Source organism: Lytechinus variegatus, chromosome 3, assembly GCF_018143015.1.
Source record: "Lytechinus variegatus isolate NC3 chromosome 3, Lvar_3.0, whole genome shotgun sequence".
In the NCBI taxonomy this organism is placed as follows: domain Eukaryota; kingdom Metazoa; phylum Echinodermata; class Echinoidea; order Temnopleuroida; family Toxopneustidae; genus Lytechinus; species Lytechinus variegatus.
In genome coordinates, this window is record NC_054742.1 from 43,278,999 (window position 1) to 43,294,495 (window position 15,497).

General features: G+C 36.1%; 1 protein-coding gene across 3 annotated transcripts in view; it reads right to left on the reverse strand.

Moving 5' to 3' along the window:
* LOC121411093 (corticotropin-releasing factor-binding protein-like) overlaps window positions 1–15,497 on the reverse strand; it is a 51,210-nt gene that overhangs the window by 7,618 nt on the left and 28,095 nt on the right. For all 3 annotated transcript variants that reach the window (XM_041603611.1, XM_041603612.1, XM_041603610.1), the window contains exons 3-5: window positions 11,481–11,650; window positions 10,956–11,160; window positions 4,656–4,810 (exon numbers count right to left, since the gene is read on the reverse strand). In XM_041603611.1, the coding sequence (XP_041459545.1) occupies window positions 4,656–4,810; window positions 10,956–11,160; window positions 11,481–11,650 (530 nt within the window). The remainder of the gene's footprint in view (window positions 1–4,655; window positions 4,811–10,955; window positions 11,161–11,480; window positions 11,651–15,497) is intronic.

Below are 15,497 nucleotides of genomic sequence, written 5' to 3' on the forward strand. Positions count from 1 at the left end.
TCCGTACACCAGGCCACCCACTCACTCCCGCCGAAGCTCACCCGACGAGTCCGCCGACCAACACGCACAGAACGCCACCATTGATGTACACACCGCCGACACACACACACGCCGCCGTAACTCACGCCGCCGTCTACTCACCACGTCCGCATACGACGCCCACTCGTTTCCCGCCAAAACCGCCGACCCACACACAGAGCGCCACCTACGACGTCAACCCGCCGTGACCGCCGGCCTAGAGCATTCCCCCACGTCCGCACGCACGCCATAAGTACCGCCGCACGCCGAGCGAACACTCACTCCTGAAGACGGACAGTCAACCTGTCCGAAACGTCGAGTCTCTCTACTACTCATCATCTCTACTCGCCGACGCAAGCCAGCATCTCCTCATCAGCTCTACTACTCAAGCTGTTCTCACTCAACATTCCTTCTGGTTTACAGTCCTTTTCAGGACTATTCTCAAGAAAGAATACTCTATTCTCAAATCTCCACTTTCTCGCCTATCCACTTCCTCTCTCCTTCTATCCACTGCTTCTATAACACTCCACATGGTGTACCGTAAACCACATCAGCAAGTACAGAGAAGTACACCAATTCATTGCACGTTTGAGTGATTTGCGATACACTTCATTCCGATACACTTTGCTGCTTATTTTCAATTCGAATTTAATATATATATTTAATATTAGTATTCCATGTTCATAAAGGGGTCCCTCGACAGCAACATATAAGCTTTCCTGATTTATAGATTCGAATCATACACATTGGAACTTACAAAAGGGCCGTCTGCACCATCCCGAGTTTTCAAATTAGCGCGCTATTTCTGATCCGGCAAATTATCCCGATCTGAAAAATCTCGAGATTGTTTGTAATGCAGACGCAATTATCGCGCTAGTTCGTAGGATTAATCTCGAGATTGCAATCCCAAGTCAACTCGGGTTTATTTGCAAAATAGCGCGCTATTTACGAATTATCGCGCTAATTCGTAGGTGCAGACGCACTCGGGTTTGGACTCGGGTTAATTTATTCATGACCTTCAGTCCATAATGCAATTCGCGTTCCATTTCCGCCTTGGTAAAAACATAAACAGCGATTATACCGAACCACTGATCTCTCCCCTACCTGGATGGGAACAATAACGCTGATTGGCCTATTCCGTGTTGAAGCACCGGAAGTTGGTACCTCCGCACGCCGAGTTCCCCCAAAAAGCCAAAATCGGAGTAGAGTCTGGTACACGGCAATAGTGTCAATTCTTAATTATACTTACCAAATCAACTCTTATAACAGCACTTTTCAATGTGAATTTATACCTGATACAAAGTTTAAGATTTCATCCTTTGCCACGTATAATTTTACTTATTGTGACGACCGTGGAAACAGAGAAAATAGGATTACTTTTCATAGATAAGACAAGCTGGTGAACTGCATAGTTGTAGACTTTATGTAGTCCCATGTGCTCAAATACATGTGTGGTAATTCTAAATTACCAGAGCAAGTTTCCAAAACTTTAAAACTCGGGGGGGGGGGTTATCGATTGTTGTGATTTCTCTGGAAGCGTGATGAATTCAAACCATGATTCAAATGAATATTCAGTTTATTAATATTCACAAATGTCACCAAGTTTTATGAGTTTATCAATCATGTTTGGACAGAAGAATATCACGACTGAGACACGAAAATACTGACCGTGTATAGCATGTATTGTGAAACTTAAGTTAAGACTGAAAATCTGCCGTTTCGGAGGAGTTTAAAAAAAAAATTGCAAGCATAGATCCTGACCGAAATAGACTGATTTTTGGGACAAGGACTGGATCTACAAGGTATTCTGAAAATTATTTATCTTTTATTTGTGAAAGGACAATAAAATTTACAAGCTATAGGTACATGTACGGTATAGGACTAGGACTTTAGGGGGCTTATGTAACTTGTGGCATGTGAATTTGTGATATTTCTCTGTCAACAATAGATCGAATTATTTTTTCCAAGAACCCTTTTTTTTAAGTACGTAAAAAAGACATTAAGCTACAGAGACGGATTTATACAGACATCAGAAATTTCACAGAACTTATTTTGAGATGCCGAATGTCTTCTTGGAAAAAATGTCTCGGTGGAGCAAAAAAAAGGGGGGGGGGTTATCAACCAGAAATTTAGGGGGTGACGCAATAAAAATAATCTGACAAGCAAAAAAAGGTTATCAACCCAAAATTTAGGAAGGGATGCAAAACAAAAGAAATAATCTGACAAGCATCAAAAAAAGGGTTATCAACCAGAATTTCAGGGCGGACCACAACGATTTTAGGGGGGTCCACCTGAATTTAGGGGGGATGCAGGAAAAAAATTGACAAGCAAAAAGAACAAAAAAAGTTGTCAACATAAATTTTGGGGGGTCTGTCCCCCACCTAAAATTTAGGGGTACAGGACCCCCCCCCCGCTGCCTACAGTGTGTATGAACAAACTGGGTAGAGGATAATTGAAGAGGGCCGATTGATGTGACAGAAGGAAAGAGAGAGAGAGGTCAAGTCCACCTCAGAAAAATGTTGATTTGAATCAATAGAGAAAAATCAGACAAGCACAATGCTGAAAATTTCATTAATCTGATGTAAAATAAAAAGTTATGACATTTCAAAGTTTCGCTTATTAAAAAAAAAATAGTGATATGAACGAGCCAGTTACATCCAAATGAGAGAGTCAATGATTTTACTCACTATTTCTTTTGTGTTTTATAGTTTGAATTATACAATATTTCAATTTTTACGAATTTGACGTTTAGGACCTCCTTGCCGGAAGCACAAAATGTTAAAATAATGGAATACCAACCGAGATGTGCATATAACTGTTTTGTGAAATGAAGCGAAACTTTAAACTGCCATAACTTTCATATCACATCCGATTTTGATGAAATTTTCAGGGTTATGCTTGTTGAATTTTTTTCTTTTTATTCAAATCAAGTTTTTGTTGGGTGGACTTATTCTTTAAAGGGCGAGTCCACCTCATGAAAATGATTATTTGAATAGAGAGAAAAACACACAATAATGCTCAAAATTTAATCAAAATCAGAAATAAAATATGAAAGTTATATTTTCAACGTTTGAAAACGATGAATTTTTCGGTGTTACACTTGTTTGATTTTTTTTTTTGGAGGGGGGGGGGGTGGGGTAGACTTAAATTAAAGGGGGGGGGTTCAAGCCCAGTGTTATAAGCCTTCATAACCTAGAAAGTCCTCGCCATATCGATCCTAAGATGGTTATTTGGAAAACCTCCAAAATACCCCTAGACAAGTCAAGGATTTCATCCATTCTTCCGTATAGGTGAGAAAAACACCAACCCCTTCAAAATTATGTTTCCGAATTGTATCCTAGGAAAGTACCATGGTTTCAAGAAAATTGCGTATTCTGGCACCTAAAATATATGAAGTTTTGTATAAAAAGCAATGAGTGCTTCAGTGTGCAGACAGCTAGCGTATTGCTCACAATGCACATGCTAATGGAGCGATCGCGTTCCTTTTTGGGGGAACTGGTATGGCGGACAATAGAACTCGCGGGCTTCAAACAAAGGACCCTCACCGCATATCCAGTTAGGGGAGAGATCAGTGTACCGAACGCATGCGAAAGTCAACTTTATCATAGCGTTCATCAATTCCCCAATCAGCAACGATGGTGTCAAGCCCCCCGTGAATGGATTTTGGGAGAGACCAGACCGATGGGGGAGGCGCTCATTATCGACGATGGTCATAGTCAATAACAATACTGACAGCATTGTCGTCTTATTCCTTCGCAAAATGTGAGCAAATAGCATTTCTTTCCTCCCCTCTCTCTCTCTCCCCCTCTGTCGTTGCCTCGGAGTCCGCCATCATATTAAACGAAGAATACTTCACTCGCTTATAATTATAGCGCGGCTGAGCTGAGAGGATTGTTGCATAACAACGGTCGAATTCGGCGAAAGAGTACATGTACTTGATTGCATATCGCGGGAAGTTATTCAAAAGCGCGGGCCGTTGAAACTCCAAGATCGAAAGTGCGCATGCTCGGAATATCGGGCTTGTTGCCTCGCTCGAGCAAGAATCGCTGTTCGTGCGATGGTGGAGACGGGGTTTCTTGAATCTCGAGATTAATCGCGAAGAGGGCTGATCGGGCTAAAATCTCGAGATTGAGCAAACTCGGGATGGTGGACATTGCATCGTACAAATTCATAATTTGAAATATAAATTCATGATGTGTATTGAGTATCATACGTCCTAAACAAGAGTCTGTTAGTTCGGATATATGAGATACATGTAATTAGAAAGCAAGCACTCATTAATTGAAACTCTGTTCACTCGGTCCAGGATATGGACCATCATATAATAATCTTAAGTGATTAAAATGTTTTTACACAATTCCACTCACGTGAATCTCACATATTTTTGTCCCGATCACATTGAGATAGCTATCACGTCCTTGTTTATAACCGATTAATAGACTTTTATTACTTCTTTATGAATAATATTATCTGCAGCATGATCACGGTACTAAAGGAAACGAATTCCATGAAATATGACATCATATGACGTAATAATTAACATTTCATACATAAGCCTGGTCATGGTTATAGAACTTGAATCTACATATAAATTTCTGACCTATGACAGACAGCTCATTATAATATAGATTTCTTACCCTCAATCTAGTGGCATCATTCTCCTGGCCACCAACAGACATCTCCATGATGGTGATATCCGTCGGATAGATGATAGAGAAAGAACAGTTTCTCTCGTATCCGAAGTTACGCATGGTATGTGCACCAACTGGCTCAGGGGCTATCACGTTACAAGCTGTGAAAAGTGACCAAACGTATCGAAAACAATGTTAAAAGGTAAACAGGCTGAGGATTTTCAAATGAATTTTTCTTGCCACCCCGGGGAACAAAAAAAACGTTTTTTCAGGATATGATTGAAAATCAAAAGTATTTTCATTATCATTGTAGTAGGAAAAATAATGTCGGGCGAGAGAATGTGATAATGCGCTGAGTGTCAGTCAGAAATTAGAATTTTTTCCGAGTATATACTTTTTTGTTATATATATATAACATATAAATGAATAATTTAATTCATGGGAGTATTGGAAAGTGCTCAATACCGTGGGGTAGAGCATAGAAAGTTGAACGTACCTTGGACCTGCTATACCCTTGGTTTCACGGGTAAAGCGATCTTCATATATATATATATATATATACATATATATATACATGTATGTATATAGAGTGTTCATTGTGGTTATAAACACTGTCCATTAAAACGCTGAAAATGAGTGGATGAAGTATGCTCGAAGTAAAAAACTTGTAGCGTGGCTTTCATTAAGTCTAATAAATTACATATCATATGAAATAGAGAATAGTATAGCCTTTGTTTCTCACCTAGTTGCAAATCGTGATCACTCATGCATGAATGATTATGATTAATTAAATGTGATATTGCATAGTTTCATTCCTTTCTATGATTACTGAACCGTAACTCACAATGCTTCAGTGATCAATATCAACATCAGATACGGTTCGTCTACACCCATTTGGAAAATACGTTATACCGATTGAAAAACTCACGAATTGCATATTCAAATGAAAGTATATCATCTCATCTCTCGGAGAAATATGAAATAATGATTATTGAAACATTACGTGCTATGTTTCAGTGATCACACACACATACACACACACACACACACACACATATATATGTAGTTTGATGATGCTTATATGATAAAAAATAAAATGAACTTGAATTGAATTTAAGATTCCGACCACCACAGACTATAATTATTGGGAAATGTGTCCTGGGAAATATCAAAAGAAAGTTTTATTTTATTCGAACGTATCTTGCATTGCGTCATATACACAGTTACACATCATTCCTTACCAGAAAATGTTCTGAATTATAAGCTGGAATATGTTATATAGTATTATACAGTGAACTAATAAACGTAATTCAAGCTTTTTGCTCAAGTTTCTTTACTTTTCATCGTAGAAATTAATTGTAAATCAATTATTCATTTGAATGCGAACATCTTTTTAAATCCCATGCACGACGGTCTTGAATGGTTATGTACACTATAGCTACAACTGAACCCAATAAGACCTCCCGCCACTCAAAAGGTATTCTTTTGATTTGCTCTCCATTTGATAGATCGAGGTATTTGAACATGTTGAAAAGGGTTATTAAAATCTCTGAGATATCGCAAGAAATTTAATTGAAGAGAGATCGGAAAGAGAGACCAAATACTAGTAAGTATGATGTGTGTATGAGTGAGAGAGATACACACACACACACAAATAGGGTGATTAACAGAGTGAGGGCTCAAAAACAAGAAGGGAAATGGAGGATGGTAAAATTTGGATACAGCAAAACAATCAACAACAACAACAAACAAAAGCGAAATGCTAGTAAAAAAGAAAGACCAAAGGAAATGAAGGAAAAACCAAATGCGATTTTCATGATAAAGTGATGATAAACATGATAAAGAGAAGATGTTGATCTATAGGTTTGAGAAAGCAGATCAAAATGGAAAGGGTGAGTGACTGTCTGATCTGCTTATATATCTGTATGGTTACTCGCCGATTATATCGAGGTAGGAGTGAATTTGATTTTTATCGAAGTAAGCCCGTTAGATAATGCTGACTTTAAGCTCATCAGTTTGACAGGACAGTATACTGCAGGGAAGTTCAAATTTGGTAGGATTACTGATGAAAGCTGACACGCCATCTGCTCAGCTGCAGTGACTTTGTCTTGGGGAGAGTCGCCAATTCTTTCAGGTTCTTATGAAGAAATCCCAAGTTTCTGTTTGTTTACCCTTTCATTTTTGAAATAACCTGTACACGCTACCAATATTGTCAACCCTTTCCATTACGACGATTGGACAATGTAAGTCGAGATGATAAAGCACGATATAAAGCATATATGTTACTCTGATATTGTAATGCCCCGGTGATTAAAGAGATGATACGTCAACCTCTGTAATATTGAAAGGGAACAATATAAACATTGTATACTATAGAAAACCTTCTGATATTTAAGATGAATTAGGATATCTTCTACAAAGATCTGCCTTTTATAAAGAAATTCAGTGTATTCCTGGTCATTGTATCAGTGTTTAGGTTGTTTTATCTGTTTGTTTGTTTAGGTACAGTTTCGTCAGCGGCATTTCGGGATCCATATTGATTTCCGTCGAGGAATGAAAAGTAAACGTACAAAACATAAAAACAGAAAACATCAAATTATTACATTTTGTTCGTAGGTGGATTTCCCTCTTAATAATGTGTTCTTACACCATTATGACCATGAAAAATAACAATTTACTTCTCTCTTATCCCCTCTTCCCCCTTTCCCCATACATTCATCACACACATATACGCACATACACAAAAAGACCCCCCTCAATCTCTACAAAATAATGACCAATCTTCAACTATAGTAACGGCAAAATATAAAGTGATGTTGATTGTACCTTTCGTGCTTTTTACATAATCGCCATTGAAAAGCTCGATTGGGAAGGTCAGTTTGTTAAATTACCGTCAACAATCATAGCTACATAGTTAAACTAAAGGCCTATCATATTCTTTGCAATCAATCAAAAGGGATTAATATTTGACAGGTCTTACTATAAGTTGCCTTGAACAAGCATCGTTCCGGAGACAATATAACGAGTAATAAATACGTGCAATATGGAAGAAAAAAAAATCACCATTTCATATGAAATCGAAGAAAAAATAATTCCCTTGATCGGAATCAAACCCATCGTATTTCTTTTCATCATGATCCCAGGAAACAAGTACCTTTGATTAATGGAACCATTTTATATTAAGAGTAAGTTTTGCCTGGCTTGAGTTTGATGACACGTTGTAATGCAGAATGCTAACTCATTTACCATTTAAGAGCTTAGTAAATGCAAACGGCAAATGTGTGGAAATAATCATATCTTTGTAATGAAAAACGAAAACGGAAGATGAAAATTAGCAATTCCTAATAACATAGAATAAGATCATGCTTTAGTGGGAACATACTTCAAGTTCGACCTGCGATGTGTAAATGAATCTGAAGTAGATATGAATGCATTCTGCACGGATTTGCATAGAGAGCGCATGAGCATTACTAAGCCATCCCCATCCTCTAAAGCATTTAAAAAAAAGTTAAGGAGCTTAAGTAAGAAAGCCTCAAGTTACTTTTATAACAAAAATGTGCGTGAAGTAAAATAACCAGGGTAGACCAAACACTAAGATCAAAAACTGGTTCTATGAGAAAAGAGACTCGTAACTCGTAACCGCTAGAATGAACTGCATTTATGGATGAAAGGGAATGAAATTCCACACAAAGCAAATGAAATGAAGCCTTTAATGTTACGTACTTCCTACTCGACATGCGATGTGGAAATGAATCTTTAGTAGATTTGAATGCACCTTACAAAATATGTGAGCATACCTATGCCATCCTCCCCCTTGAGAGTAGTTAAAATAAACTATATGAGGAGAATTCTCGTTCGGAAACCATTAGTCATGATATAGAAAATATTTGTTTTTAAATAGCACATTTCGTGTTGAAAAAGACGTAAACCTATTTTAAGGGAAGGAAATATAACTTCTCTATTCAAATTAATGCAATGTACGTTATTTGTCTGATTTTATGGAAGAATGGACATGGTTTCCGATAGGCAACTGCAAAATAACTCGATGATAAAGGTTAGATGGATGCTACCCCACTGAATAAAGAGTAAGGTAACTTAAGAAGGAGAAGAGATGATGGTTCAACATAAAGTTGAAAGAATTGAACTGTAATGACTATTCATTCCCTAATCAGCATCTAAATCAATCCATGCTTACCCTGACGCCACATTTGCACTATTGATTTGACTGCGAGAGGAATGTTGGGAAGAATTTCAATCTATATATAAAGCCATGCGTCTCCGGATGTAATGGTCTATGAGCCCTTTGGTGGCATGTTATTACCGTCAACACTCTTATTGTAGTTTGGAGCGTCGCACTGATTGATGCTCCGTCACGTGCATCAACGGCGTCATTTCATTAAGATCGATACAAAAATGCTCTAAGATACTAGTTGTCTTTTAACGACAGAATTGATTTTGCAATTCCTCGTCATGGGAATGCCTAAACTTACATGTACCTTGATTCTATATCCTATGATATTACGCATATTGCATATAGGCTTATCTTTAGAATAACATAAATAAATGAATGAATAAGTGGAAATGAATAAACGAAAGTAAAGTATATCAAATAAGTAAACGTTTATTAATATTTGTGTGTGTGTGTTTTCTTTGAGGTCAAAAGACCATAGTTTTTTTTGCGCACTAGAATGACGTCAAATCTCAGTCTTTGACCCGTGTTTTCCTTCTTGACTGGTAATCAATAATGATTTTTTCCTCTCCACTCAATCCTGTCTCCTAAACCGTTTTCCGGATGGATGAGAAGTCATAGCAACACATTTCAACGGTATTTAGGTTTTGCAGGAGTTTGCGTTCATCCATGTAATTTAATAATTGCCGTATGAAGGCCGGGCTAGCAACTTTCCCGCGCAAAGCTGACCCAAGTGCGAGAGAATTAACAATTCTGCGACTGTATCTCCAAATTTTACCACTTTAAGTGTGATGCCGCAAACCTCAGCTCACGTCATACTTCTGTAGTCGTGAAAACGACATCTCATCAATTAACACTCATCAAATTACACCGCTCTTCATTTGTTGAATACGTCACTCATAGGAAGATAAATTGAAGGGTCAAGCTTTGTTACATGTCATTTTTAATTCTTAATACAGCAATGACTAAATGCGATTCAATTTTAAGGAATAAAACGATTCTCCAATCCACACTTTCCAAACACTTTCAAACCACCAAAACGCAAGACAAACCTGCATGAATTTATCCATGCAATTAAAATAGAATTTTCAGCAGTAAAAACATTCTATCAAATTGTGAAAAATAAAATGTTCGTGACCAAAATAAACAATGTATAAAAAATGGGGAGTTTGCCAAGAGGATGAATTGGGAGAATCCGAAATACAATAGCGAGTTTTCGCTCAGCGGCTTACTTGGCTTCAGCGACGCGGGTGTATGACGCCTTTTAACATTTATTCATATTTCTTAACATCAAGAAATAAATTTCAATTCTTGTTCTTGATTTAAAAAAATAGATATCAACTAAATGGAATAAATGTAAAAATGGCTTGCCGCCATACACCTGTGTCGCTGAAAACCCCATAGGTTTCCAAAAGCGAAAAACTTGCTAATTACTCAAGTGGGCGACACATTGCCGTATATATAGCATACTAACAAAATTCAACCAAAATAGAATAAGGCATTTAAATATGCCACCATGTGCTATGACCTCATCCTTTAGTAATTTATCTTTCATAATAACCTATCATCTATCTACTATAATATTCATGGATAATTTCCAGTGTACCATATTTAGAACATTCAGTGAGACCAATGATAAATGCCATCAGGGTTTCTTTCTAATTATCGATATTACGGAAATAGCTGTACATATTCCCGTTGAGTGAAGCATTTAGCATTGTCCTTAAATCGTGAAGTACAGCGGCGCTAGTTTCATCATATCTATACAAATGCTGCAAAAACAAAAACCAGTATACGTCCATAAAAAATATTTTACGGCTAAGATATCGATTCCTTTTATGTTAATTAAGAATTGAGATTTAGAATAAAACTCTTTGTTGATTGTCAACCATGCTGCCCATTGGTTCGCCTAATAAACCTATGAGATACTCAGCCTAATAAATACCATAGTTATAGCTCTGTACAGTGACAATCAATCAATCAATCAATCAATCAAATGATAAATCCATCAATCAATCAATCAATCAGCCAGTCAGCCAATGAATAGTGCCACTCACAGTTCTACAATTATTAAATGGCATTGCAAAAGTTGAAAAATAAAACGAATAATAACTCACGTTCTGGGTTATAAATGAGCCTAAATGCGATTCTGAAACTGGAGTTTGGTTGACCGAGTCTAAATGTGATCATCGCTCCATTCTGATGGGATCTGTATACTCTCTGCCTATGATCACATACGTTTACAACTCTTTCTGTGATTGGAAGTGGGTGGTCATCGTCGCCTGGAAATTGCCCGACTCCCATGGTCCAACCGTCAAAAAACTACATAAGAATATTAAAAAGCTAAGTTGTTATAAAACCACTTCACATGCATGACTCGGTGCAATATTCCTAGTGACAATTCCATATAATAGCATTCTATGCTAATTTCAAATTTTTCATGAAAACTACGTTATTTGGGTAAATCTTTATTTTAATCTTTCCAATGTGTTGTTTAAATCACACAATAAACAACGTCAATGATATTCATAAATTCTTAACGAAAAAGCTTGAGGTTCTTTTTTTACATCGACCTATATGTGGTTATCTATGTGAATGTATCTATTATTAATTCTAAAATAAAGAAATTCGTTAAATGCTACCTGCACTATATTAGCTGGATCATCACAATCTACATTGAATTCAGTGAACTCAATTTCGACGAGATCATTAGATTCACCCAAGAGGTAGGTTGCACAGACTTCAACGGCATCGGATGGGTTGGAATTGAAATAGTACTCTCCTCGTAACCCGATCATATCAACACGACAAACTGAAATAATCAAATAAGAAGAGAAAAGGGAAGAGGTAAATTAATAGCATGAAGACACAGTCAGGGGATGAGAGAGAAAAGAGAGAGAGAGAGGGAGAGAGAGAGGGGGGGGGGGGGTGTGGGGGGATGAGTGAGGGATCGAGAGAGGAAGAGAGAAAGATGGAGGAAGGGGGCAAACGAGGTGGGCTTGGCATAAAAAATCACTAAGAAAAAAAGGAAAACAAAAAGATATGTAGTCGATAATGTTGAAGAATGCAATTATGATTAGTATTCTGATTAATGTCATGGATAATCACAACAAGTATTATCACAAATACTCATACATGAATCAAAGCGAATTTCGAATAAGCCCGACTAGATTAATGGGTATTATATTTGCCCCTAAACAAAAAGAAGAGAAATCAAGAGTGTATTAACGAATTACTATTAATTCATTCATTGCAAATTTATGAGGGATCCTTCATTTTTTACAGATCACTCCGGCTCTTGCAGGATTTGGTGAAAGAATTAATGCAAAATTTGAAATGAACTTGTTGCATCAATATTTAAAAGCTCACTTTTTAGTTGGAAGAAAAAATACTCAACCGTCCTGCTCACTTTCTTTACAATGGATGGCTTCGTTGTAAAGCCAAAGAAAGCGGACAAACCTCCAGTGTTTTAGCGATCGTATTGAATAAAAAAATAGCAATAGCTGATTCAAACGATATTTATTTTGCCTATTCTTCTTTCCTTTCCTTTTTCTTTCACGACAATCCTCAAGCAACAATATTTTGTCACTGTAGAATGGTAAAAGAAGCACAGAAATTAATAATTCTGTTTGGCAATTTGGCGTAGGGTTGTGTAACTTGTCTACGTACAGTTACGTAATATATCATCGTTAAGTCAGCGAAGCGTTGCGTACGCAGTGCTGACTTTGAAAACAACTACTGAATAATTATTCACAAAAACACCATTTATATGATAATAAATTACTATGTTAGTTGATCCTAAATGACCTCTGACCTTGTTCATGTGACCTAAGACTCGTGCAAGACGATCAGTGTTATTTGCTTGTTCCAAAGTTATGATGGCAATTCAACAAATACCCCTAACATGGCCAAAGTTCAATAACCTTAAATGACTTTTAACATTAGTCATGTGACCTGAAACTTACGTTGGATGTTCACTGATAGTTGATTAATTTTATGTCCAAGTTTCATGAACTATAGATCGTATACTGTTAAAGTTGTGATGACATTAAAAAAACTTAACCTTGGTTAAGAGTCCTATGTCAATACCCCCAACATGACCGAAGCTCGTTGATCTTAAAGGGACTGTCCAGGCTGGAAATATTTATATCTCAATAAATAGAGTAAAATCCACAAAGCAAAACGCTGAAAATTTTATCAAAATGGGATAACAAATATCAAAGTTTTTGAATTTTAAAGATTTGCATTATTCAGGTCAAACAGTTCTTGGCACGTCTGCGTGAATATTCATTAGGAGGGCTGACGATGTCATAAATCTCCACTTGTTCTTTTGTATTTTATCATATGAAATTAGGTCTATTCTAAATTTTTCTACCAAGAACTAAAACAATTGGATTGACAACTGAACAAGTGCATTAGTTATTTATGCCGTAACTTATTTCATCACAATGGAGACAAATCATTTACACATGCATGAAAAATGAAACATATATATGATTTCATGTAATAAAATAAGAAAAATGAAAGTGGGGATATGACATCATCAGCCCACCTAATGAATATTCATGACGATGTGCATATAACTGTTTTCACAAAATTTTGAAAAAAATAAATATTAAATAACGTTGTTATTTGTTATCCGATTTTGATGAAATTTTCAGTGTTTTGCTTTGTGAATTTTACTCTATTTATTTAGATATAAATATTTTCAGCTCGGACCATCCCTTTAAAATGACCTTTGACCGTGGTCATATAACCTGAAACTCAGGCAGTATATCTAGTAATACCTGTTTTCCCTTATCCCATATACTTTGTGAATTATAATGACGTTTCAAAAACTTAACATTGGTTAAGATTAAAGTAGCGCTCTGCTATGCAAGCGAGACAAAAACTGATAAGTTACAGTAGGATTCATTATAAGTGCAAAAAATTTAAAGGGGTACTCCGGGCTGACAACAATATGATATAAACAGATTACGAAAAATCAAACAATCAAAACACTGAAAATGTTATTAACTAAATGCATCCATAAAATCGTAAAATACCTTTTTGCATCAACGTCAAATTTACGTGGAATAAAAAAAGCATATATATTTTGGACATTTACGGAAACATTACAAAATGGGAATATAGATGAAATTCAATTTCAAATCTAATATGATTTTCCTCTCCACAAACAAGATATCATATATCTCCTGGAACGAAAGCCCCTGGACAAGATATTTAACTTGGTGTACGTCATTTCCTTTGACCACGTCACCAAAGTACAACCCGTTCAAACGAAAATAGGGACATTTCTTTCATGTTCTAAACAAGTAGGTTTGAGGCACAGATATGAGAAAAGATGGTTTACCCTAGCGTTTAAATGTCATTGTTTTCCCGGGTGAAACACTGATTGCATCATTTTATGTAATATTTGCCATATCTCAATTTTTAAATGTCAGACCTTTTTAGGGAAGAGTGCTGTCTGCCTTTACAACCATTTTAGGACCTCAGTTGTTCAATATGAATCATATTTAAAAAAAATAAATATTAGGACGAATCCTTTGACGCTTATTCCACTTAAATACTAGAGACCAACGCATGAAGCATCATATTTTGCATCGTGATTACACACTCTCAGATAAAAAAAAAAGAAGTTTGATTTTGATTTAAATATGGAAATACCATTTATCGGTTAAAACAAAATTGTATGCAAAATAAAATGGAATTTTCTAAACAACAGTCATATTTTAACCAAAGTTTGGGTTGGTGTGATTTTAAATTAAATTTGAAATCAACTCGGGATTTCTTTTTCGCGAAAGAAACGGGAAAATGAGTAAGGATAAGATAATATATTTAGATGCATTTATATGTTATAGGGGCAACGACCGAACTCAAATGACTAAAAAATGGATGTGACTTTTATTTTTTTAATTGATGGATTTTCCGTGGACATATTTATAATGAACAAATAGCCATAGTTATGGTAAACAAGGAATGAAAGAAAACAAAAGCAAATGGTCAGTTTTATCCTCGCAAAAATTAGCCTATGACTCGGAGGAATTAAATAATGTCGTTGGACACTGACAATGATGATGATGATAATAATGATGATGATGATGATAATAATAATGATAATAAGGATAATAATAATAATAATAATAAATATAATAATAATACTTTGTCAAAGGTAAACCAGAATTCTAATCTTAACACCTAGCAAGAATGCCTTGCTAGGTGCTATGCAGGACATCCAGGAGTTGCTTTTGTATTGAATGAGGTAATTTGCTTGATTGAATTCCTCGTATTGGGTGCAAGGTTGGATTGGGGGTAAAATATGGCCTGGACATTCTCATCCTTTGAAGAACTATAGTACGTAGGATACTCTAAGTAATCTTGTTAATAGGGATTGGAATATTGCGTATCTATATGCTATTCCAATTTATAGAGTACCTGTGTTGGAATACGTTATAGCAATTAACATTTTAATGTTGCTTACGGTGTATTACTTTGTATATACATGTAGTATTCTATTACCTAGAAACGGAGAGTGGTCAAAGTTATAAAGAAAGGATTTACTATTGAAACCGATTAGTGTTTTTATTCGATTTTTGCTAAATTGTATTAATAGTTATTCAATGAAAATCTTAAATTTAGTATAGATAGAAGAATAGGCG